The sequence below is a fragment of the Eptatretus burgeri genome, chromosome 17 (genome assembly GCF_056783735.1).
Source record: "Eptatretus burgeri isolate ZD-2024b chromosome 17, Ebu_testis_v1, whole genome shotgun sequence".
In the NCBI taxonomy this organism is placed as follows: Eukaryota; Metazoa; Chordata; class Myxini; order Myxiniformes; family Myxinidae; genus Eptatretus; species Eptatretus burgeri.
Genome location: NC_140977.1, coordinates 35343204 through 35370530, shown reverse-complemented (window position 1 = coordinate 35370530; position 27327 = coordinate 35343204). Strand labels below are relative to the sequence as shown.

At 44.5% G+C, this 27327-nt stretch overlaps 1 protein-coding gene across 1 annotated transcript in view; it reads left to right on the top strand.

The window, feature by feature from the left end:
* LOC147009729 (alpha-N-acetylneuraminide alpha-2,8-sialyltransferase-like) overlaps positions 1-27327 on the top strand; it is a 45997-nt gene that overhangs the window by 782 nt on the left and 17888 nt on the right. Inside the window, exons 2-5 of the mRNA XM_085861204.1 lie at positions 16-213; positions 4616-4805; positions 19389-19530; positions 26659-26765. Coding sequence (XP_085717330.1) covers positions 16-213; positions 4616-4805; positions 19389-19530; positions 26659-26765 — 637 coding nt within the window. The remainder of the gene's footprint in view (positions 1-15; positions 214-4615; positions 4806-19388; positions 19531-26658; positions 26766-27327) is intronic.

The following is a 27327-nucleotide window of genomic DNA, read 5'->3' as shown; positions in this document are numbered from 1 at the left end:
TGATTTGCGTTTGAAGAAAGCGGGGTTGGGGCTCACGAAGACAAAAGGACCCGTTCTTTGGGCGCATCACGTACAAGGAACTTCATTCAACATGTGAGGAGGATATTCGGCCCATCAAGCCTCCTCCACCCCACAGCTTTAAGCTCTACCTATCCAATCTATACAACAACACAGAAACGCCAAATCACATCGTAGCCTCCGGACAATTGGCAGGTATTTACTTCACTTTCTGGAAGGGGGCTTAATGTAATTTTTGTGGTGAACTGATGCTTATCTTTCATGAAATTCAGGGGTGAAAATGAGCTTCCATTTCAGTGACATTACCCGTCTTCGACGGGTACCCTGCTAGTTGTAGTTTAAACGTCACATCGCAGATAGGTCGGTGTTTACTACCCTCCCTCCCTCCTCCTCTCTGGGCTTTGCACCTTCTGCTTTTTCCGTGCTTTGCCCCACACCCTCCTCTCCCCTCTGCTGCCACTAGTTTTCCAAGATCTTTCCACGTCTTAACTACTCTGTGTGAAAGACTCCTGCCATTTCTTGACTCTCTTCACCTTTGTTACCTCTGTCACCAAAGGTGAAGGAGGTTATGTTTTCATCCCTTTCTGTCTTCTGTGTTTGTTTACTTGTAAAAGCGAAGATTTTTCAAGAAAATCGGTCAGTCGATTTTGTTAGTCTGTCTGTCTGTCTGTCTCGTCGCTTACAGGCCACAATTTTAAACCGATCTTCACGAAACTTCAGCGCATGGTACAGTTTGTGATGAGGAAGAAGCCTATTTTCAAGGTCAAAAGGTCAACATAGGCCAAAGGTCAACAACGATGGTGAGATTTCTAAAATCCTCAATTTTAATCCGATTAACTTGAAATTTGAAGAGCATTCACATATCAGGTGACTGAATTCAACCACCTGTTATTAACCTCCACCATCAAAGATGGATGGGGGTTACTGTTTTCACCCCTTTCTGTTTGTTATCTTGCCAAAATGAAGTTTTTGCAAGATATGTTAGTCAGCTTGTATGTTTTTTTTTTTGTTTGTTATTTGTTTGTTTCTTTGTCTGTAATCACGTATAAAAAATTCTGCAGAGCACAGTTATCGGAAATTTTTGTAACTTCGCATATCAGAGGCCTATAGAGGTCCCTTTCAGCGCATAAAATTTTTGAAGGTCAAGGTCAAAGTTCAAGGTCACTTTGTCGCAAATCAGGGGAGTCGACGAAACTCTTATTTTTTGAGTAATTTTGATCGGATCGTCTTCAAACTTCATGAGAATATAGTTCATGGTCTGGCGCTCAGCTGATTAATTTTTGGTGGCGATTGGCCTTGACCTTCATGGTTAGCGCCTAAGGTCAAACATATTTGACCCCAAGGTCAAATTTTCAAGTTTTACGAACCATATCATGTAGTACCTCAAATTGAACACCTCGATGAGTGCTTTCTAGATATGTCAAGCTTGAGACATTATGATGTCATTTGCTGACATTATGAGGCAAACACATATTTTTCATGGTTACTCTGTAGAACGATTCTCATCGGAATCTCTCATAGGCAGATATTCCTCAAGGAGTCGCTCCTGGTGGATAGCAGTTCTGTTCACCTCAGTGTGACCTTAAATAAGTCACACGTGGTCACCTTTTGGCAAGATATGGGTCACCCTGCGGGTGACATTTGGTTTATTTGTTTGTTTGTTTGTTTGTGAACAGTATTACAGAAAAACTCCTCGACGGATTTCGACGAAACTTGGTGGGGGGGGGGGGTTAGATATGGTCCAAGGATCATGCCATTAGATTTTGGACTTGGTCCAAGGATCATGCCATTAGATTTTGGACTTGGTCCAAAGTCCAATATGGCCGCTATGGCGGCCATTTTGAAAAAATATTTGAATTTTAGTTTTTCAATTTCTACATGTTTTAAGTGATTTCCAACCCCTCCCCCCCAAAAAAAAAATTGTTAGAGAAAAAAAAACAAAATTTTGCAACTTTTTTTTCAACAAAACTTCCATTTTTTTTTTTTTTTGCATTTCTACATGTTATAAGTGATTTCCAACAAAAAACATGCCAGAATTATAATTGCGGCTGATTTTGGAACTTCAGGTGGATATACCCACGTAAAATCAATTTCTGTCTCAAGGAATTCAGTTATGACGAATTAATTGAGTATGTAAAAGTTAAAAGTAAAAGGGAAAGTTGCAAACTATAACTCTGTGAGCACTGTTGACGTCAAATTGAATGAATAGGATATCAGGTTCACTTCAGTGACCAAGCAGTATTCGCGGCGGAGGTTTTGCACTCTACCGAGTGCTCCTTCTCTTGTTTTTGATGTCACCACAGGACAATAGGTCAACATGGGCCAGATTTATAAAATCCTTAGTTTTCATCCGATTGACTTCAAATTTGAAGAGCATAGATATTTCAGGTCACTGAATTCAACCAGCCAATTATTTTTGAGATCAACATAGAACAAGGTCAATAACTAGGGTGGTATTTCTAAAATCCTCAATTTTCATCCCATTGATTGGAAATTTGAAGAGGAGTTACATATTTGCTCAATGATTTTAACCACCAATTATTTTTGAGGTGAAATATGTTTTTTGGATTTTGCAAGTATCATGCTCTGCACAACGTCGTCTTCTTGTTTGTTTGTTTGTTTGTCTGTTTGTTTGTGTGCAGGATATCTCAAAAAGTTGTGGATGGATCCAGAGGAAATTTTGTGGACAGGTTTGGTGTGTGACAAGGATTAACGGATTGGATTTTGGTGAAGATCCGAATCTGCATCCGGTTACAACAATTTTTTAAAGTGATTCTCCATTGAGCGATAGGTCTAAACTGATACATAGCAAGATATCTCAAAAAGTTACGGACATATTCGAATGAAACTTGGTGGACATGTTTGGTGTGTGACTATGACGAATTGATTCGATTTTGGTGAAGATCTGAATGCAGCTCCAGATACAAGAAACCGGATCTTCACCATTGAGACATGGTGCCAAAATCGACATATCGCATATTTCAAAAATGTATAAGGTCAGATATATTCTCCTGGATCAGGCATTGCATGGCGAAGGTATGCACGTTATCCTGGCTCGTGACCCCCCCCCCCCGACGTGATCCTGGCTCGTAAGCCACCCCCCCCCGACGTGATCCTGTTTCGTGACCCCCCGGACGTGATCCTGTTTCATGACCCCCCGGACGTGATCCTGTTTCGTGACCCCCCGGACGTGATCCTGTTTCGTGACCCCCCGGACGTGATCCTGTTTCGTGACCCCCGACGTGATCCTGTTTCGTGACCCCCCCCCGACGTGATCCTGTTTCGTGACCCCCCCGACGTGATCCTGTTTCGTGACCCCCCGACGTGATCCTGTTTCGTGACCCCCCGACGTGATCCTGTTTCGTGACCCCCCACCCCCGACGTGATCCTGTTTCGTGACCCCCCACCCCGACGTGATCCTGGCTCGTGACCCCCCACCCCCGACGTGATCCTGGCTCGTGACCCCCCACCCCCGACGTGATCCTGGCTCGTGACCCCCACCCCCGACGTGATCCTGGCTCGTGACCCCCCCACCCCGACGTGATCCTGGCTCGTGAACCCCCCACATGATCCTGGCTTGTGACACCCCCCCCCCCGACGTGATCCTGGCTCGTGACCCCCCCGACGTGATCCTGGCTCGTGACCCCCCCGACGTGATCCTGGCTCGTGACCCCCCCCGACGTGATCCTGGCTCGTGACCCCCCGACGTGATCCTGGCTCGTGACCCCCCGACGTGATCCTGGCTCGTGACCCCCCCGACGTGATCCTGGCTCGTGACCCCCCCCCGACGTGATCCTGGCTCGTGACCCCCCCGACGTGATCCTGGCTCGTGACCCCCCGACGTGATCCTGGCTCGTGACCCCCCCGACGTGATCCTGGCTCGTGACCCCCCTCCGACGTGATCCTGGCTCGTGACCCCCCTCCGACGTGATCCTGGCTCGTGACCCCCCCGACGTGATCCTGGCTCGTGACCCCCCCCGACGTGATCCTGGCTCGTGACCCCCCCTTGACGTGATCCTGGCTCGTGACCCCCCACCCCCGACGTGATCCTGGCTCGTGACCCCCCACCCCCGACGTGATCCTGGCTCGTGAACCCCCCACGTGATCCTGGTTCGTGACCCCCCCCCGACGTGATCCTGGCTCGTGACCCCCCCCCTGACGTGATCCTGGCTCGTGACCCCCCCCCTGACGTGATCCTGGCTCGTGACCCCCCCCCCCCCCCGACGTGATCCTGGCTCGTGACCCCCCCCCCGACGTGATCCTGGCTCGTGACCCCCCCCGACGTGATCCTGGCTCGTGACCCCCCCTGACGTGATCCTGGCTCGTGACCCCCCTGACGTGATCCTGGCTCGTGACCCCCCCCTCCCGACGTGATCCCGGCTCGTGACCCCCCCTCCCCACGTGATCCTGTTTCGTGACCTCCCTCCCCACGTGATCTTGGCTCATGACCCCGACCCCATGTGATCCTGGCCCGTGAGCATCCCTCTCCCTCTCTCCCACACCCCCATCACATCCCCACTCCACGTGTGACAGATCTCGTCCTCTGATTTGGTTTTCTTCTTCATTTTTTTTGCATTTTTCTTTCTCGTCTCTCCAGCATCTCTGATGAGAGCCATGCGCCTACTTATGAAGTGCCGTGGTTGTACCGCTTCGCTGTGTATTGCTGGCATACTTTCCCTCCTTGCCTTTTTTCTCTGTCCCGGACCTGGCAGCCATCACCACTCTCTCCTTGCCAAAATCAAGGACAGTTTGTGGACTCACAATGAAACGGCGCTACAAAACTTCAAGTAAGCCTGACCTCTTCCGACGGGTCACCACCATATTTTTGTTGTTGGTCCAAATTCTTGGCATTGATAAAAAAAAATTTCAACTGAAGTTAGCAGCATATTCCTCCCTTGACTTGTCTACCCATTATGGGGAACAGGATGTGTGGGGAAAAGAAATCAACTCGGACCATAAAAACAAATTCAAGCAACAAAATTCTGAAAGCTTTGAAAGAAGACCATGTTTATAATGTTTTATAAACATTTTTTCTGAAATAGTAAAGTGCAGTAGCAACGATGTTTAATGGTTTACTTGATTCCATGTAATTATCTGGTTTATGCAGTTTGAGGGATTTTTTTTGAGAAATGTATGAGTGGTACCTCTGCAGAGTGGAAAAAAGAAAAAATCAGGAGGGAGAAAAATATCATTTCATGTATGACTCTGAGTTCAGGAATGACATAATCACATCTTCCTTTTTCAAAATCGCATCCAACATCAATGATGAGGGTCAGGGTCAAGTATGGGAGCATGTGCCAGAACAGCGCGTCGCTGCGTCTACTTTCCGCCGGTACTCCAGGGGCCTCCGTCTGGCCTTCCCCCAGGCAGATGCCAGGCCCATCCCCATCTCCTTGAGATGCTGGTCAACCTGCTGCAACCATGAGGCACGTGGTCGGCCCATTGGCCTCCTTCACTCACGAGACTCCCTCGCTGAGAGAATCTGGTGAGCAGAATCAGCGTCAGGAAAATGAGCCACATGTCCATACAGCCACAACTGACGCTCACAGACCATGCAGGTAACAAATCTCATCCGAGACTCTCTCAGCAACCGCTCATTGGACGCAAAATCTGACCAGCGATAGCCAAGGATTCTCCGAAGAGACCTGGTACCAAAGGAATTAAGTCTCCGTCTCAGATCCTTGGTCAGAGTCCAAGTCTCACATCCATAGAGCAAGACTGGAAGCACCAAGGACCTGAAGAATCAGACTTTTTCATCCTCCCGCACAGGTACCGGCAGCGCCACACCCCATGATCCAGTGAATCCACGACTCCCCAAGCCCGACCCAGATGTCTATTGACCTCTGACTCACAGCCAGCAGAGACATGAATATCACTGCCAAGGAAAGTGAATCTCTCCATGACCTCAACATCCTCATCACAAACAGGCACAGACAGGACAGCAGCATCCAAGATGTCATTGAAAGCCTGGATCTTAGTTTTGACCCAAGAAACCCGTAACCCCAGCGGCTCCGACTCCTCATTCAGCACCTCGAGGGCCCCCAAAAGGATATCTAAAGTCTCCGCAAAGATGACTGCATCATCTGCGAAATCAAGGTCCGAGATCTTGACATTTCCAAACGATGCACCGCAGCTTGATCTTTCCGACATCCTCCCTAGAATCCAGTCCATACAAGTGCTGAAATGTGTGGGGGCCAGTACACACCCCTGATGAACTCCAGTAACAACTGGAAATAAGTCAGAGATGGTACCACCACACTTCACAGCACTCTCAGTACCAGAGTAGAGTTCAGACATCAGATCGATCAGTTTTGGTGGCACCCCACGAAGACCAAGAATCCTCCAGAGGGCATCCCGATTCACTGAATTAAACGCTTTACAGAGATCAACATAGGCTGCAAGCAGCCCCTGCCGAAACTCTCATCTGCATTTGGTGAGGACACGAAGAGCAAAGATACGGTCAATCGTTGACCTCTTTGGTGTAAAGCCTCACTGCTTTGGACGCTAGTGCTCAAGCAGATGGTGGCAAACCCTATCAAGAATTATCCGAGCAAAGACCTTGCCCGGCACTGAGAGCAGCGTCACCCTTCGGTAGTTGTTGCAGTCTTGGCGATCACCCTTCCCTTTCCAGAGAGGAACAACAAGGCTCCTCTTCCAATCAGTTGGGATGATGCCTGTGTTCCAGGCAGAGCACAAAACTGCATGCAATGAAACGAGTGCAGCATTTCCACCAGCCTTGAGAAGTTCAGCATGGATGCCACAGATCCCTGGAGCTTTACCCTGTTTCAACCGGTTCACCGCAGCCCGTGTTTCCACAAGCGAAGGTGGACCACAATTGATGGAGGGTCAGCAACAGGGATTGTCACATCATTGACGTCCAACTCGACAGCTGGTGGAGCAGCCTGGTACAACCGCTCAAAGCAACCGGCCCACGGGCTTTCACTTCCACTCTCTGCTCTAACCGCAGTGCACCGAGGGATGGGCTTGGATGAATGCAATGCGCGAATTCCCCTGTAAGCAGGACGAGAATCACCTGTCCACAGGTGATGCTCTACCCCCTCACAGATTCCTCGCACATAGGCCTCCTTGTCCACCCTTACTGCACGTACAGTTTTACGCCTCAGCTCCCTGAACAGCTCAGCTCTGCCATTCAGCCTGGCCCTGCGACTCTGGTCAATGGTATCCAGTGTCCCTTGAGAGACAAAATTCTTCTTTGTCCTGCGGTGAGTTCCAAGTCTTCCACCGGCAACATCAAGGACGGTGATCTTGAAGGTAATCCATAACTCTTCAGGACCCCCCAAAGCACCCAGACATCCCAAATGTCCACTCAGCCTGTTCGCAAACTCCTCAGCGACTCTCTCATCCTCGAGCTTGCCAACATCCAGCCAAGGCTGGGATGGTACCATTCTCCAGGATTTAAGGTGCAGTTTTAGAGTTGCTACAACAAGCCTGTGGTCAGTATTGAGGAACTGAGGACTCCGGTAGACCCTGCAGTTCTGGATCATCCTCCAGCAACCGTCAACGAGGACATGGTCAATCTCCTTTGCCACACCGCCAGCGTTGGAATTCCAAGTCCAGCGATGAGCTTGTGGGCGCTGAAACCATGAACTGGCCACCCTAAGTCCATTACTTCTTGCAAAGTCAAGGAACTTAGTGCTATTCTGATTCATAGTTCCTGACCCATGGGGACCAACACACATCTCATAACCATCCCTATCAGTTCCAGTCGATGCATTGAAATCCCCCAAGACTAGAAGTGTATCTCGTCCGGGGCACTGATCAACCACAGACTCGAGCGTGGCGTAGAATGTGTCCTTCACGGTGAGGTCACTCGCCTCAGTCGGAGCATAGACAGAGACCAGGGAAATGACACCTAAGGAGTGACGAATCCTTAATCTCATAATACGCTCGTTGACCGGTGTTAACTCAATTATCATTGGGGTCAGCTTATTGGACACAGCTGCAGCAACTCCTTGAGTGTGGTAACCATCAGAGCGACCAGACCAATAGTAGGTGTAACCACCCACCATTATCTCGCCGCAATCCGGTCTCCGAACCTCAGAGTGCTGCAATACCGATGTCCAAACGCTTGATCTCAGATGATAACAGAGACAGGTGATCATCCTCTCTTAGGGATAGGACATTCCTGGCACCCACCCGAAGGGACTGCCTCAGGTTAACCCAAGGAGACTGCCGTCTGGTGGACGACACCTCAGCACCACTCCGACACACTCTCCCGCAATCTGCCCCAGGGAGGTTACTCCGTGGTTTCCCTCCTTTCATCAAAGATTGGGGGTCCCGAAGGCTTTGCCCCAATCCTGTCATCCGGTGAGCTGCCCTGCGAAGGGAAGCTGCACAGGAGGTACTCCCATGGAGTGGGTTTTCAGATTTTTTTGCGTTTGTGTGTTTTGCGGAATGAAGGGTTTTACGGTGGCCGGAGTGCAAATCCTGCCACCAACCTCCTAATAGAAAAGTAACCCAACTGCAGGAGGACGTCCGCAGACACAGTTGGGCACTAGATATGGATGGCCGTTGGCTCACAAGGAGTGCCTCCGCCCTTTGACAGGTTTTGTTTTTAATCCTGCTGGGTGTCCATATCCAAACACCCTCCTCACCAGAAAACCTGGTGGGGGAGACGGTTTAGTCGCCGACAACCCGACCATGGAACAGGTTAGTACAGGTTTACATGGTACCTGTAGCAGGTCACAGATCTAACCTGACCTGACCTGAGGGAACCGGCATTCATCGATGATGAGACTCACCTTTTATAAATGTGAAAAATATTCTTCCTCTCTCCTCGGCCTTGTTTTTTTTTTTTTTTTTTTTTTTTACCTGCGACATGTGGCAGGTCTATAAGAGCATCAGTTGTTACCCAATGCATGTGAAGTGAAAAGCAGAGTCAAGCAACCGTCACGTACATGTCTGCATTTTGTTATTCCATTTTAAATTCATTTTATCTGTAACCACTTGTCGGATTGACACAATTTTCACCATCGGAGCGTCTACTCATGTAGAAGGTTTTAATGATAATTATGACATCATAGGTCATGTTGTGTGGCAGCCATGTTGGAAAAAAGGAAAAACTTTGGACCTATATCTTCAAAACTGCTCCATGGAAAACATTGAAACTTGGCAACTGTGAAGTACTCCCCATGGGGAATGTGATTTTTTAAAAATGATGTCACAGGTGTCGTTATGATGTCATAATTGCATACGTAGAACACTACATTCAATCAGTCTGAAAATGTTTGAGGGTCATCTCGGGATAAATTGGTCAACAGAAAAAAATTGATCTCATCAGTCATGTGTTTAGGCAGATATATATATATATATATATATATATATATTAAAACCTTCAAAACTCTTCTTCTCCAGAATGGCTGAACAGATAGAGGCAAAATTTATCGGTATGACTGCCTGTCCATCAGTCACAAAAAGTTCCCCACCTAAGACGTTGTAAGTCGCATGGTTTGACAGCCATATTGGATTTACCCAAAAACCTTGAAAAATTGATATTCTTGAGAATGGCTGGACAGATCGAGGGGAAATTTCACACATGTTCCCCAAACCTTGGGGATACCAGGGTGTTCATGAATAATTGACACGTCACATGGTTTGGCAGCCGTATTGAATTGAAAGAAAGTATTAAAAAAATCCTGTTGAATCACTTCATCGATCGACGTGAAACTTCATAAATATATCACACCATTGCTGCATATAGTGTAAAAATGATGTCATCGGTCATGTGGTTTGGCAGCCATCTTGGATAGAAAAACGCACCTTATCCGATTAACACGAAACTTCACAAATGTGGTCCCCTACCCAATTAGAGGCAGAGTGTAAATTTATGATGTCATAGGTCATGTGGTTTGGCGGTCATTTTGGGTTGGAAATAAAAACCTTCAAAAATCTTCTTCTCCTGAACAGCCTACCAGGTCGATCCAAACCTCAGCATAGATGATCTATTAGCCTTGGGGAATATAGGTTGTAAATTTTAATGTCATTGGTCACATGGTCTGGGAGCTATATTTTTTTTATTTTTTTAAATGTACAAACCTTTAAAAATCTCCTTCCCCAGAATGGCTTGACAGATTGAGGGGAAACTTGACCCACATGTTCCCCAGGCCTTGGGGATACCAGGGTGTTCACGGATAATTAATAGGTTACATGGTCTGGCAGCTATATTGGATTGAACAAAAATCTTAAAAAAATTATTTCTCTTGAACCGTTGCATCAATCGATGTAAAACTTTCAAATAATGGAGTACGCTAGTACTCAATACAAATGGATGATGTGGGGAAAAATGGCTGCCCATTCAAATGTGTACACAAGGATACGCTCATGAACTACTTTAAAGTTGTAAGCATTTAAAAGGCATGCCTTTTCTCGAGTGTTTTCTGAACTACCAAGATTTAAAAAGACACCAGAATACCACGCAAAAGTACCACATCGAGAGATCGCTAAAATGCCAATTTGTACTTCTGCTTTTTTGCCTCAAAAACCATGTAAAACTGGAACCCAATCTACCTCAATAACTGCTGAAGCCGTGGTGGTGATTCCAACATGAGGAAGTTTCTTTGTCTCTGGGCTAGTGCATGCAACCCAAAATTTAAATGGATATAAAATGTCAATCATTATATTATGAAAAGAAATCAAACGTAAGTGTGGACTCGACCAAACCAGGCCTGGATTGTTAGGGTGGAAATGGACAGTGGACAGAACCATTCCAAAAGCTATACATATCCAGGCCATCCCACAAATCGACTGAAAAGGTATTACAACAATTTAATAACATAGATTAATTTTATCCATACCAAAATAACAAAATATATCAAACATTAAGGATTTTAGTATTTTTAAAACAATAACTGCATGGACATTTCCACACATGATATGTGGTAATACACATAATGGACTGAGACAAAAGCCAGGATTGAGGGAGGGAGGGAGGGGTAGAATGTACCATAAACCAAATTTAATCCACACCAAACGAGAAGGGCACTCTCAAGAGTGTATACCTCTCCAGGCTGATTAGTTTACGTTTTGTATCCCACTGATAGGCTGGATCTGGATTTGGACATAAATTAAAATTTAATGAGCTTATTCTTGTCACCTAACCAACTCATCCACCATCCAAATCTGTCTATAACTTTATGAAACATCGTGCTACATATCGTTTTAGTCCTATCACTCAATGGTGAAGAATCGATGAAAAATATTCGGATTCGGATTCGGATCTTCACCAAAATCGAATCGATTATTCCTTGTTACATACCCAACCTGCCCACCAAGTTTCGTCCGAGTCCGTCCACAACTCTTTGAGATATCCTGCTGTATGTCGTTTTTGGCCCTATCTCCCAGTGGTGAAGAAGTACTTGAAAATTCTCAGATCCAGATCTGGATTCAGATCTTCACAAAAATCTAAACATTTCATCCTTATCACATACCCAAGCTCTCCACAAAATTTCGTACAAATCCATCCACAACTTTTTGAGATATTTTGTTCACAAACAAACAGACAGGGGTGAAAACATAACCTCCTTCCACCTTTGGTGGCAGAGGTAATAACAAAATATGTAGAACATTAAGCATTTTATTACTTTATAAAATTTCACTTGAAAAATAAGATTAAAAAATATATATAACACGAGGAAGCAAAGGCCGTCCGCATGACTTCCGGTTCCGGTTTTGGAGCAGCGAGAGGACTCCTTCGGGGCTCCCCGCTGACATTCTCAAAGCTAAGTTTCCGGTTGTTATTTGTCCCGTTTTAACTGTTTAATTTTCTCACCTACATGTTACTGTGTGTTGCTAGTTCGGTTTTGTTTCAAAAATCGTGCTATTTTGTGAGTATTTTTGTCGACGTTCTTACCTGGTGCTTGAGGCCTCGGCCTAGGCTTGAGGCCTACCGGTTCCACTCGGTGTTCGATCGTTTTTTTTATTTTTTTTTTTGTTTGTTTTTTCTCCCCATTACCTTCAATTTCTATCCTCCCCATTACCTTCAATTTTGATCCTCCCCACTTTCCAAACATCCCCCATTCTCCCAACTAATCTCTTTCTTATCTCAAAAAAAAAAATACCCTACAACAACAACACGCTCACCTTCTCCCGATTCTGCTTCTTCTTCTTCCTCTTAACTTCCTCCTCGTCTTCTTCCTCGATTTTTTTTTTTTTTTTTTTTTAACACTTCCATGACCTAATCTGTTGAACTCTCTCATACATTATTTTTAACAACAAAATGATCTTATAATGCTTCATCTTCCTCTCTCACACATGTGGTACTCTTTACTGTTTCACAATGCACTACTCTTCTGCTATTTTAACACACTGCTCTCATTTCGACCTCTCCTTCATTCCTTGCCTAAAAAATCCAACTATTACAGCGCTTCTTCTCTCCATGCTCTGAATTCGCCTTCATTGCATCCATCAAGAATTGTGTTAAATCGCATCTCTGACCTAAAACTTTTAAAAACCACAGTTTGCCATGGATGCTCACTTTCCATCAACCATTCTTTTTTTTTCCAACTTCAGTGCCAACTCACCCCCCTCACCCCTCACTCTCACTCTCAAAGCAACCATCCCACTCTTCTCCCTCCAAGCCTCCCTCTCACCTCTCTCAAAAATTCCCCCCTCACCTTTCTCCCACCTTTCATCCCCCTCACTCATCCTTCTCAAAGTTGCCCCCCTCTCATCCACCAAGCTGCCTCCCTCCACTGCCCTCTCACCTCCATCTCTTCACTCCACCTCGTCAAATCCTCAACTGCCTTCTTCCTTGTCTCTTGGCCCCCCTCTCCCCCATCACCACAGAGCCTTTTCTCCTCCTCATTCGGCCCCCTCCCCTCGCTATTCTGCAATACCCCACACTCCTTCAGCAACTCTCCTTACCTGCCCCCTTCGTCCCTTGTCCTACCCTCCCCCTCCCCCTCCACCTCCTGCACCCAAAGCCTCCTCCCCTTCCTCTTCATTAAAAGTGTGGACCTCAAATATCCGGGGCCTTCGCTCAAACCTTTCAGATCTTTCCATACAGGTTGCCACTGACAAACCAGACTATCAGATTATCTGCCTAACAGAAACTTTCCTCTCCCAAGACGTGTCTGACTCCCAAGTATCTCTCCCTGGTTAGTCCCTCTTACGGTATGACAGGCCTGAGCCTCGTCCTGGTGGAGGTGTTGCTCTCTTCATCAAAGACTCTATTCCTCACTCTCCATGCACTGCTCTCACTCCCCCACACCCCCATGAATACCTCTGGCTTCGGCTTACCCTCCACTCCCACCTCATGTTTATATGTGTACTGTACCGTCCACCGAACAGTGATGACTCCATCTACACCTCACTATCCGAAAACATGGACCATCTTCTATCCTCTCATCCAAACTCTCTCTTCCTCTTATGTGGTGACTTCAATTGTCATCACGCCAGTTGGCTAGGTGTGGGTACCTCTCTCAACTGCCATGGCACCTCAGCAAAGGCTTTCTGCGACTCATTGGGACTGACTCAATCGGTCAACTTCCCAACCCGGATCTCAACCAATGGTACTCCATCTCTTCTGGATCTGATTTTGACAAATTTCCCTGACAATATCTGCTGCTCTTCCTTCGCTCCAATTGGTTCTTCTGACCATGTCCTTGTCAAAGTGGACATCTCTCTGGCTGTTATCAGAGAACCACCTCACCGCCGTCGAGTCTGGCATTTCACTCAAGCCGACTGGCAGGGTCTCAGAGCAGCCATCAAACTTACAGACTGGTCTCCTATCACTACTTTCTCAAACATCAACTCATCCTGGGAATTCTTTCAAAGAAACTTGCTCTCCCTCATGCACAGATTTATCCCCTCTCGTGTTCAGTTGTCTTACCCTTCCTCCCGCCCTTGGTTTACTGAAGCATGTGGCGAGGCAGTTGTCATGAAACAACTTGCCTTTGCCTCATGGAAAGCAAACCCAACTGAGGGCAATCTCAGTTCTTTCCACAAAGCTCGGAACAAGTGTGTATCTACCCTCAGGAGAGCCAGAAAACAACATCTTTCTCATCTCAAGTCTGAACTCTCAAACCTCTCTCCCTCCTCAAAATCCTGGTGGCGTTTAATCAAATCTGTTTCTGGTGTATGTTCCCCCTCCATCCCCTCCCTTACCTCAAATGGCCGCACTGCTGATTCCACACGTGATAAAGCTGAATGTCTAAACTCGGTGTTTGCAGCTAAATCTTGTGTCCTAAACCCATCACTATCTCTACCCACTTTACCCAGTCGCACCCAACTGTCCCTGGACTCTGTATCGTTTTCTCCTGACAAGGTGGAGAGCTTGCTTTCAAACCTCGAGTCAGATTCTGCAACCGGTCCAGACGGCATCAGCCCACGTGTCCTCAAAGCCTGCTCTTCTGCTCTTGCTCACCCTCTCTCTGTTCTATTCACCCTCTCATTTGCCCAAGGTCATCTGCCATCTGCTTGGAAATCTGCTAACATCACTGCCCTGCATAAAAAAGGTGCAAAAACAGATCCCTGTAACTACAGACCAATCAGCCTTCTCCCAATCATCAGCAAGGTGATGGAATCCATCATCGCTTCAGACATGAAATCCTTCCTCTTCTCCAATGGCTTGATTTCCAATCATCAATTTGGTTTCAGACCAGGTCACTCTACCCTGGATATGCTGCTTCCGCTCTCCCATCAATGGATGGAGGTCCTCAATGCCAGACAGGAAATCCGAGCCGTATCCCTGGACATATCACGTGCTTTTGACACAGCCTGACACCCTGCCCTACTCACCAAACTCTCTTCCCATGGTATTCAAGGCCATCTCCACTCATGGCTCGCAGACTTCCTCTCCTGTCGCAGTCAACGTGTGGCCCTAAATGGAGTTCTTTCATCCCCTCTTCCTGTGCAGGCTGGAGTTCCTCAAGGTAGCGTTCTGGGCCCTGTTCTTTTTCTGGTTTTCATCAATGATCTCTCGGACTCTCTGGAAAATCCTCTATTTCTCTTTGCCGACGACTCCACCCTCTGCTGTACCATCTGTCATCCCTCAGACCGGCAAGCAGCAGCTTCTTCGCTCACTGCAGATCTGGATAAAATCACAAACTGGTCCAACACGTGGAACATGTCTTTCAATCCAGACAAATCTCACACTCTCACTATGTCTCTTCGAAAGGACCGTTTACAAAACCCCCCCATCCACTTTCTCAACAATCCTCTGGAAGAAGTCTTTTCTTTCAAGCTTCTAGGTCTCACTATCTGCCATGACCTTTCCTGGGAAAGTCACATTTCCAACCTAGCCTCAAAAGCCAGTCGCCGACTGGGAATCCTCCGTCGTGCTAAGTCCTTCCTCGGCCCTCTTGAGCTCCTGACCACTTACAAAGCTTTTGTCCGTAGCCTGATGGAGTACTGCTCTCCCCTCTGGGCTGGTGCTCCTACCTCCCACCTTTCTCGGCTTCACGCTGCCGAAACCAGGGCATTTAAGATCATCGGCATCTCCCGCAATGAAGCTGAGTCTTTGGGCCTCTCACTCAATCACCGCAGGTTGGTCGGTGGTCTTTCTGTCTTCTACCGACTCCTCTCCAGCCTTGCCCCCCCTGCTCTCTCTGCGATTTGTCCCCACCACATTTCCACAGGGCGCTCAAGGTCCGCCAACAACCCCCTTCTGGTAAAACTACCAAAATCACGAATCACTGCTCATCTTCACTCTTTCATTCCTCTTTTTTCCCGCCTTTGGAATAAACTTCCTCACTCTATTCTTTCCCATTCTTCCCTCCAGGCTTTCAAAACAGCTGTTCACCACCTCTTATCTTCTCCCATCCAAATCCTCGATCTTTTCTACCCCCGATAATCCACCCAAGCCCACTTCCTTCATTTCTCATGCTTTCCTTCCTGAAAGTCCCTGAAATGTCCATCTTCTCTTCGCCATGTTCCCCGTCCCATCCCCATCCCTCTCCCTTCCACAGTTCACCTAATGTGTCTGTTCCCCACTGTTTTGTCCCTTCCACTCCCGCCCCTCTTGTCTCATGCCTCCTTGCTGTGAGTTGTGTGTTAGCACTCATACGAGCCTCGACCAAGGTATACAAAAAAAAAAAAAAAATCTGCTTTAGGGATGTGTTTAAAATTTGGTGGTGTGAGGAGCGAAGAGGGGGAGATTGTTAATTTGATATTCATTGCATGCCTGGTGTTGGCTTAATGGTGAGGGTGGTGACCTTGGGATCCTAGGATCCTGAGTTCAAATTTCACTCGGCTGTTGAATTAATACCAGGTGGGGTTAACTCGGCCTGTAATCCTTCCGAGGTCAGCAAAATGAGTGCTGCCAGCATGCTGGTATCCTGTGTCGGAGTGGCGACCCGTCCAGTATTGTGCCCAATAGCCAAGGAGACTGCTTAGGCATCACCAACACTCTATACAGAGTATGGTCCCAATGGATGGATGTATGGATATTCATTGCAGCCTTTTTATTGCTGAATATTGAATAATATACAACACACTAAGAGGAAGATCAAAACAGAAATGCAAAATGCAAGGCTCATCCACATTCAAAATGTATAGCCTTTTATATTCAGTTGTCGTCGTCACCTTCCGCTTCTTCCTCTCCCTTATTATTCTTATTCTTATTCTTTTTCTTCTTTCCTCCTCCTCCTTTCCTCCTCCTCCTTTCCTCCTCCTCCTTTCCTCCTCCTCCTTTCCTCCTCCTCCTTTCCTCCTCCTCCTTTTACTCCTCCTTCTTTTCCTCCTCCTCCTCCTTCTTTTCCTTCTTCTTTTCCTCCTCCTTCTTTCCTCCTCTTCCTTCTTCCCCCCTTCTTCTTTCCTCCTCCTCATTCTTCTTTTCTCCTCCTCCTTCTTTCCTCCTCCTCCGTTCTTCCTCCTCCTCCTTCTCCGTTCTTCCTCCTCTTCCTTCTTCTTTCTTCCTCCTTTTCCTCCTTCTTCTCTCCTTCCTTCATTTTGTTCTTCTCCCCTTCCTCTTCTTCGTTCTTACTTCTTTCTTCCACATCCCTTGTCCCCCGTTCTTCCTCCCTTGTCCTCCCTTCTCCCTCCCTTGTCCTCCCTTCTTCCTCCCTTGTCCTCGTTCTCCTTCTTCATCGTTTTTGCTCTCCTTTCTTCTTCATTCTACTTCTTCATCCATCACAATACCACAACAAAAGTAAAATGTCGAAAGATGTCGTGATGTTAATCCATAACGGGATTGTGCCATCATAATGTGGTGTCATTCTTGCCTTGTTTGGTTGTTTCTTTGAGATTTCATCCCTCTTTTTACATTTTTACCCTCGCTGAAGGAGAGGGTATTGCGTTTCGGTCTGTCTGACTCTCTGTCTGTCTGTCTTTTTGTTTTTGTCCACACAGAACTTGTGTTTTTCTCCCCGACCACTTGTCGGATTGAGATAAAATTTTCACCATAGGTGAGACTACTCATGTAAAATGTTATAGTGATAATTATGACGTCATACGTCACGTGGTGTGACAGTCATGTTGGAAAATGGAAAAACTTTGGACCTTTGTATCTCTGAAACCGCACCAAGGAAAATATTGAAACTTGGCACATAGCAAGTACTCCACATGGGGAATAAGTGTGATTTTTTTAAAATTTTTTTCAACACATTCCAGAACATGGAGATGTATCATGTTTCTACTGGGATATTGATGGTGCCTGAAAAAAAACCACCAAACTATCTCAACTCAAACAAGAAAAAGAGCAATCAGAGATTGCAGACCCTTGCTAAGATTGCTTTTGTGTGGTCTTTGTGTACTGGTGTGTTACGTAATTAATAAGAGATATAATTAGAACTGCCACTTGATGACTGGGTGCCAAGACGTCCCACTTTGATCGGACACCTGACCCTGATCCATGACATTGGAATATTTTTATTCATTATTCAATTGAATTCAGAATGGGATTAAAATAAATTCAAATCAAATGGAATACCAAATAGGTACAGTCCTGCATTGGAGTAATCAGAAGGAATCCAAACAAGAAAAAAGTAAAGATTAATAAATCAGGAGGAACCTGGATAGGATCGCATTTCAACTGCTACTCCTCTACCCTCAAACACATTCAGACACAGCCAAGTGAGCCTTATTTTTTTTTTTTTAAAAAGAAGAAAAAAGAGCCTATCTCAAAAAATTAAATACTTCTGGTTTCCAGATTTTAAATGTGTATTACGCATCACTACAAGATCATAAATATGAAGTTTCACATCCATTGATGAAGTGGATCCAGAGAAAACATTTAATATTTTTCTTCAATACAATATGGTTGCCAAACCATGTGACCTATCAATTATTCCTTAACAAACTTGTTCACCCATGGCTTGGGGAATACTTTTGTGAGGTTTCCCCTCGATTTTTTTCCAGCCGTTCTGGAGAAGATTTTTTATAGGTTTTAGGGTAAATCCAATATGGCTGCCAAACCATGTGACCAATGACATCATATGTGTGAAACCTCATGGACAGGCGGTCATAAGTGTAAAGTGTTTTTTTTTTTTTTTTTTTTTTTTTTTCCTCAATCTGTTCAGCCACTTCAGAGAGGATTTTTTAAGGTTTTTTTTTTACTTTATTATTATTATTATTATTTTTAAACAATATGGCTGCTGAATTACATGACCAATGACATGATTTTTTTTTTCTTTGGACCATTTTATCCTTGGATGACTCAAAAAATTTCACACTGATCGGATGTGGCGTTCTGCATATGCAATTATGACATCATAACGAGGGCACCTATGATATCATAACATAACCTTCATTCCCCACGAGGAGCACTTGCTATGTGCCAAGTTTCAATTTTTTCCTTGGTGTGGTTTCAGATACAGAGGTCAAAGTTTTTTCCAATGTGGCTGCCACACCATGTGATCTATGACGTCATAATTATTATAATATTCTACATGAGTAGCCGCACCAATGGTGAAAATTTTGTCTCAATCCGACTAGCGGTTGCGGAGAAAAACACCAACGTTCTTTAAGGATAAACAAACAAACAAATGGACCCAAATGCAATACCCTCTCCTTTGGCGAGGGTAAAACTCCAATGGGGTAAAGGGATATTCTTGCCATTCTGTACATTTTATCCGTTTTGGAAAGCTATTTTCTTGGCTGATTTAAAACATTTCCCTGACTTCAAGCTTTTGTGGAAATTTTAAATTTATCATGTCATAGTGTGGTAAAATAAAGCTTTCATCCAAACCATGAAGTTCATTATTTTACTGTTTTCATTTTATAACTAAGAAGTAAAACAGGCAGTATCTTCTGGCTGCATTGAAAATTTTAATAGGCAGTCTGATTGGCTAACTGTTATTGATTGTGGTTGTTGAATTTTTTTTAATTTGATATGTCTTTACTTTTTATTATTCTTAGCATGTTTGACATGATCAAGAAAAAATTGAATTGCAAAACAAATGGCTGTGTCACAGGAAACTGTTGGCACAGTCATGTTCAGCAGATCAGCTGGTGGTCACACAACGCACTCATCCATCAGGATCCATGCTTTGGTATGATGGGGAAATATTCCACTGGCTTCACGTTGACCTCCCACTTTCTCAGACCTTCCCAAAGGTATGGCAACAAGAAGCTGATACTCCAGGTCCCCCACCTTTTGGGTGGTATGAGAAATAGATCTGTGTCATATGAAAGCTAAATCTTGAACGTTTTTTGAAATATCACATATTCAAGCCCAGTTACTGAGATGTTGCCATGACTACATAACTTCGCCAGTCATAGCCGTAATCTAATCAGGTTGAGATAATGCCATGAGTAATAGATATCTGCAATATGAAAGCTAAATGGTAAACGGTTTATGAAATATCACGAACACAAAAGTACATCAACGATGATCGGTCGGACGGAGCTCATTTGAATGTCCCCCATCTCTGACCTTGTCGGAGGGGCGGGGGACAAAAAGGAAATTCACTCGGGCCTAGGCATAGCAAATAGCCTTACAGTAAGGTGTATCCAAACCACTGTCTGTTGACGTGTGCTCAGGATTTGGTGTTGGACCACCTCAAGTTGGGCAGTGGCTAGAGGTTTTCTCGTGGACTGAAGGTCATTACATGACTCGATTAGAATGGCAAATGGAGCGCATACCTCCACCAGGCTGAGTAGTTTACATTTTGTATCCCATTATAGGCTGGATCCAGATCTGGAGGGGGGGGGGTACGACGGGGTGGGGGAGGGGGGTGGTGCTGTGTTAGATAGGGATTAAGGCCAATTTCTCCCAGTATGTGATTGCCCCCTGTGACCTTTTCCTATGTTTTTGCATTTGGATTACGTTCTTATAACAACAGCGGCAGAGCCACACGTTTTGAACAGGCAGAAATCCCACCTTCTCGGCCTCCGGCCAACAAGCCACGCCCTGAGGCTTATGATTGGTCAGGGGATGTCAGAAAGTTCTGGGGAGAAGGAGTGAGGAGATTGTGGTTGGAAGAGAAGGGCATGATTGTTGCTTCTCCTCGACACGACGAAGAAGGCTGCACGATTCTCATATTTGTGCTGTGTGAATTTTGCCCATGTGCTAGAGCAAGATGCTAGCCATTGACTAGTTGGTTGAGCCGTGAAGTGTGTTTGTTTTCTGAAGGAAAAAGAGTGTGCCTCGTGGCCTTATCACGGGGCCTCAGAAATCGTCTCGTCACATAGTCTAGGAGTATGGACGGCAATCGTGGTGAACAGACCCGGTGCAAGAGAGGAACGTTCAGCATATTCGCTCATGAAAAGAAGCTGCACGGCAGTTTCTGAGCCCTGGCATTGATTACCGCATTGAATACACGAATACCTCACGTATGTTTCCCGCTCAGAGAGCAACTCAGCGCCATTTCGAGTGCGGTTTCCCACGCAGGATGATGCAGTTTGACCCCAAAGCTCATAAAAGATCACTTCTGGACCTGAAACTAAGTTCCAGAATGGAGGGATTTTTATTTTTGTAATCTTTTGATTTTGTAATCTTTTTGATTTTTCTTTTTTGTTTGTAAAGTAATTTTGTTTTATCTTTACCCCTTGTCCATTTTTGTAACTGTGTGGAGGTTCCTCAAATAGAAATTTAGGTTACCTCACGTTCTGTTTTTATTATTACACTTTGAATTATTACCATTGTAAATATTTGATTTATTTTCATTAAACCCCCATAGTTATTTAAGTTGCTTGTGTTGTCTATTTGTTGTGGGTTTGAGTATAAACACTTGTGCTACCGTCCTGGTGAACGCCTCTGGTATGTGATTCGCTGCCTCCCGTCCTGTGCGCATGATAGTCTTTAATAAACTCACCTGTTCGGCTATCCAGCCAGGTCGGTGTTAAGCGCCCGTCCACGACAATTGGGTCGGGGAAATTAACTGAACCGCCTGGGCCGCAACAATATACAGTACGAGTGAGCAGTCATTTGAAATTCCATTATCGCTTTGACAATAAATATGATTTAAAATAACAATACTTTTCTTTATGAAACAAAAGTAAAACAACAAGCTTGTGAGTTGTATTTTGTATGAACAAATACAATGCGTCGCATCGTTGAGGGGTCAATAAAGTGAGGGGGGAGGGGGAGAAAGAGGGAGGGAGAGAGAGTAAGGAGGAGGCAGGTGTAGGGTGAGAGGGAGAAGGGGAGGCAGAGAGGATGAAGAGAGGGGAGTTGAGGAGGATGGTGGGAGGTGGGGAGAGCAACACCTCACCAAACGTTGCTATTCACTGTGGGAGGGAAGTTGTGTGTGTGTGTGGAAGAGAAAGCTGCATTTTATGAGGAGGGGACAGTGAGAGAAAAGGGTGGGGGAGAAGAGGGGGGGAGACAGGTGAGGGGTGGAGATGGGGTAAACAAAGAGAATGATATGTGACAATTAATGACCGAGCACAAAAAAACCGCAATACACATGGCAGAACAGCTATACACACAACAGCACAACAGAGTTTGTAAAGTAATCCGCTGGCACATCTGCAAAAACTTAGATATTCCAGTTCCAGAAAATTTGTGGGAAAATGAACGAAAAGCAATCACTGAAAACATTGAAGTACCGCTCATGTATGACCTCATGATCCCATCGGGCGTGAACATGGAAAACAAAGCTTTGCGACCAGATATCATACTTAGATGCAAAACAAGAGAAGAAAGCTTTGAGGTGTTAATACCAGTGATTTTAGACTAACGATGCATAATTCAAGAAAATGGCCAAATACCAAGATCCTCAAGCATGAAGTAAAAATATCCTGGTAGCTGAAGAATGCCAAAGTTGTACCAGTGATGACGAAGAACCTCATGGGAATGATGAAGAAGAACCTCACAGAGGTTCCCTCTGAATATCATGACAAACAAACTACAGATGAAAGCCGTCCTGGGCTCAGTAACGATCTTGAAGAGAGTCCTCGGCACAAAACTTTGAAAACAGAAAACTTCACAGCTTGGTCCTTCCATCGTGACCCCTTACCATAATGAAGGTGGATACTTTGAGCCCACCCTAAGAGGACTCAATCACACACACACACTCACGCACACACACACACACACACACACACACACACACACACACACACACACACACACACACACACACCAACACACATACACACACACACACACACACACACACACACACACACACACACACACACACACACACACACACACACACACACACACACACTTCCGTTCTGTTATGGTAATACAGTTTATATATGTACACACGCATAAAATACATAAAAATGACAAACACAATGATATACCTTCAAACAGAGTTCTTTGAAAAAGGAATTCAAGTGGGATATTAGTAAAATGCAATTGAAAAATATATCAAGGCCCAGAACACAAAATGTCGATCTCTGTTCTCTGCCTTCACAGCCAGATCATGGCAAACACGTGGTCGGATGGACCTTATTGTTGTTATATATGTATCGATGTCAAAGTGAGGGGTGGATTATATTAGGAGATCACACTAAAGGTTAAATAAAGCGATGTCCTGTAAAAATATAATTGCACATTTTCAGCGGATGAGACACGTCCCAAGACACCAACTGCACGGCACCGCAGGGCCCAACATAGGCGGAAACGTAGTCTGTCTAATCGATGTTCCCTTGAGAGCACGGATACTTTTACTGAAACGAACAACCAAGCAGCTTGGAGAACGCTCGTCAAGTGGCTTAAGCACTCAATCAAGCACTCCAACAAAACGGTTGTTAAGAAACGGCTAGTTTAGCACGCGATTAGCAATACATTTAACATCCACCTCCCGGAGACGCCAGAAATGTCAAGCCACGAACGCTGACGCCTCCAGATGTTTATAATCATTGCAATGTACCCAGCTATTCATAGCTATGATGAACAGGCATTCGATAATGTGAGTGAGGAAAGTGAAAACAACAACTTTATTGTTAAGAAATCATTGCGGCCTGTTCCAAGTCAAGACATGGTTGAGGAGGACCAAAAAACTGTCAACTTCAAACTCCAGCGAGGTTACCCAGGAAACACCGTGAGACCCAGACAGCAAGGTGGCCAAGGATCGCCTGATGAGGGATATAATTAAATATGGCCGTTGATTATCTTCAAAAGGGGTGTTTTAATTAACCCAAACACCCAATTTTCACTCTTGCATTTCCTTGGAGTTTTTTGGAATGCATGCAAAGTTTCAAGCTGCTAGGTTTTATAGTTTTGTTGTTATGGAGGACGCACACACATACACACATTGCTTTTTCTTCGTGTATTTTTTGTATGTATGTATATATATTTATTTATAATGTATATGTAATATTTTAGTTGGTCTTTCCAAAGAAGCATGATAACCAAAAGTGTACCAACATCTTTTTTTCTTTATTTTCCTTCTTTTAGTTTGTTGTTTGTTTTTTTTTTTTCCTCTTTGTCACTTTTTTCCTTTCCTTTTCTATCACTGTGGCTTATTTACTTGTTTGCATCTGTCCAGAAAGACTGTTCCGACCATGCATGTACTTTCGGATCACAGGAATCCATTCATTGCTTTCCAGCAAACATTGCGTCCAATTGGGCATATCCCGAATAAGAGTCAAACTTAGAATTGATGACCAGAGAGTTTTTCAAAACTAATTCCTTTTTTGATTGTTGATGCTGTAACTGGTGATTATTTTAGGAAGCTTAAGGCCCAGTCACACCTTGACGTTTTAGCCAGCAATGGCAACGTATTAAAATGTATGTAAAACGCTGGCTTACGTTGAACTTTTGATGTTTTTTTTTTTAAAGATTCGGACGTATTCATAAAGACTTGGTCTTTTGCATAACATATTAGTAACGGACACAGAACGTTTCGTTGTGTTATAGATAACTTATACCAACGAATGCTAAACCTGTTGTCTGCCTTCACAACCTATGCCCAACGATAGTCTAACTTAGGCATAGCGCGCTGCACGCATCGCCGATGATGACGTGGCGTAGGTTATGAAAAGGCTGCCGCACAACGATTCAAATCATAACCGCCGCAGAAATGGAAGTGTCAACATCGCAGTCACACCTTGGCGATCTTGCCAGCGTATTCCGACCTCTGAAAAATGCGTCAAACGCTGGCGCACGTCGAATACGGTATGGGTAAGTTTGGTATGCGTGAATAGAACGCTAAAGTATGCTGTCATACGTCGTATTAAATGGAGTACGTCTTGTAATTTTAAACATGTTGAAAATTTTACGACGTACTTGCCGTATGACACGCTCCGCATGCGATGGGAATAAGTTGTATGCACGATATGCGATCGTTGACACACATCAACACACGTTACTTGTAAGGTACTCGTAAGTCGAAACACCTCAAGGTAATGGTTAGCGTCAGTGTTCCAGACTCGCGGTTTTTGTTTTTTTTATCTTGCCAAAACGAAGTTTTTGCAAGATATGTTAGTCAGCTTGTATGTTTTTATTTACTTATTTATTTATTTTTTTGTTTGTCTGTAATCACGTATAAAAAATTCTGCAGAGCACAGTTATCATTGGAAATTTTTGTAACTTCGCATATCAGAGGCCTATAGAGGTCCCTTTCAGCACACAAAATTTTGAAGGTCAAGGTCAAAGGTCAAGGTCACTTTGTCACAAATCAGGGGAGTCGACGAAACCCTTATTTTTTTGAGTAATTTTGATCGGATTGTCTTCAAACTTCATGGGAATATAGTTCATGGTCTGGCGCTCAGCTGATTAATTTTTGGTGGCGATTGACCTTGACCTTCATGTGTTTTTTTTTTTGTCTGTAATCACGTATAAATCACTCTGCAGAGCACAGTTATCATTGGAAATTTTTGTAACTTCGCATATCAGAGACCTATAGAGGTCCCTTTCAGCACATAAAATTTTGAAGGTCAAGGTCACTTTGTCGCAAATCAGGGGAGTCGACGAAACCCTTATTTTTTGAGTCATTTTAATCGAATCGTCTCCAAACTTTATGGGAATGTAGTATATGGTCTGGCGCTCAGCTGATTAGTTTTTGGTGGCGATTGGCCTTGACTTTCATGGTTAGCGCCTGAGGTCAAACATATTTGACCCCAAGGTCAAATTTTCAAGTTTTAGGAACCATATCGTGCAGTACCTCAAATTGAACACCTCGATGAGCACTTTCTAAATATGTCAAGCTTTAGACATTATGACGTCATTTGGTGACATTATGAGGCAAACATATTTTTCATGGTTACTCTATAGAACGATTCTCATCTGAATCTCTCGTAGGCAGATATTCCTCAAGGAGTCGCTCCTGGTGGATAGCAGCTCTGTTCACCTCAGTGTGACCTTGAAGAAGTCACACGTGGTCACCTTTTGGCAAGATACGGGTCACCCTGCGGGTGACATTGGTTTATTTTTTCTTCAGTATGACGGTGTTCAGTGTACAGTGCGGTTATGATTTAAATCGTTGAGCGGCAGCCTATTAATTATATTATATTATAACCGCACTAGAAATCGAAGTGTCAAAATCACCATCATACCGAAGGAAGGAAGAAAAAAAAAATAAAACCAGGGAGTCTGGAACACTGACGCTAACCATTACCTTGATGTGTTTCGACTTATGAGCACCTTACAAGTAACGTGTGTCGATGTGTGTCACCGATGGCGTAACATGAGTAAAACACATTACTAATAGGTTAGAAATAAGTTTCGGGTAGGCTAAACATTACCTCGCCGTGTTTTGACTTATGAGTAACTTACAAGTAACGTGTGTCAACGATCGCGTGACGTGCCTACAACTTATGGCCAGCGTTATGCGGAACGTGTGAGTCATACGCTGGCATAAGTCTTAAAATTTCAAGCATGGAAAATTTGAGGACAACCGAAAAGTACAACATTTAAAGCCAGCGTACAACGACGTATGGCAGTGTTTTTCAGCGTGCTCTCAATGTTATCAAAACTTACCCATAACGTATTCGACGTTTACCAGCGTTTTAGACAAATTTTCCAAAAATCGGCATAAACTGGCTAAAACGTCTAGGTGTGACTGGGCCTTTAGTGGACTATGGCTAGACTTTATGTGTTAAAAAAAAATTTTTTGGAAAGGCCTGAGGATTTAAGATTGACATTATATCCTTGCACATATTGTTTTCCATTGCTGATTTCAATTGCAAAGACAGAATGGATTTAAAGGGTGTGCACTGTGCAGTGCTCACACCCCCTCCCCCCCCCCACCTTTTCATTTATGTTTCCTGATTGGGTGTGCTGAACGTTTTTCTCCAGTTGCTAACACATACGAGGAACTGAGTATTTATATTATATTTGTGTAGGAAAACCCTCTGAAGGCAGATGGAAGCTGTGCACTCGTTGGTAATGGTGGCATCCTCAAGGACAGTGGCTGTGGGAACGAGATAGATTCCGTCGACTTCATCATCAGGTAATGGCAAGAGTGCAATTCCATATTTCTATCTTTGAACATTTACACATCCTGCTCTTTCACATGTTTTGTGCCTCTTACAAGCATGAGATATCTACTCAGTATGTCATGGGAAAGCCAAGCTGAGGTGCTTCCGTATTCCTAGTCACGTTATCACCTTTGTGCAAATTGAGATTCTCTAGAAAAATCACAACTTAACACTAATTATCTTTTTAATGGAGTAATAATTGCATTATTTCGATGTGTTATAAAGTGAGTGGTGTGTGATTTGCACACAGTAAAGTAGTGAAAGCACCCATTTGGTAAAGTTCTGTTGGGCTGTTCCCTGAGTAATAAATACTATCATGCCGAAAATGCCTCAGGGGATAAGGGAATTGCTCTACTGGTCAGGAGTTTTAGAACACCCCCATTTTCCTGTTTTTTACTGAAATTTAAGCAGTTTAAAGTTTCAATGTACTCTGAAATTATAGCATAGAACAAATAAACAATTGCAGATAAAAAAGAAATCATGGAATCGTTTTGTTGAACAAAATTTAATCGAAATTTTTGACTCTTCAAAGTA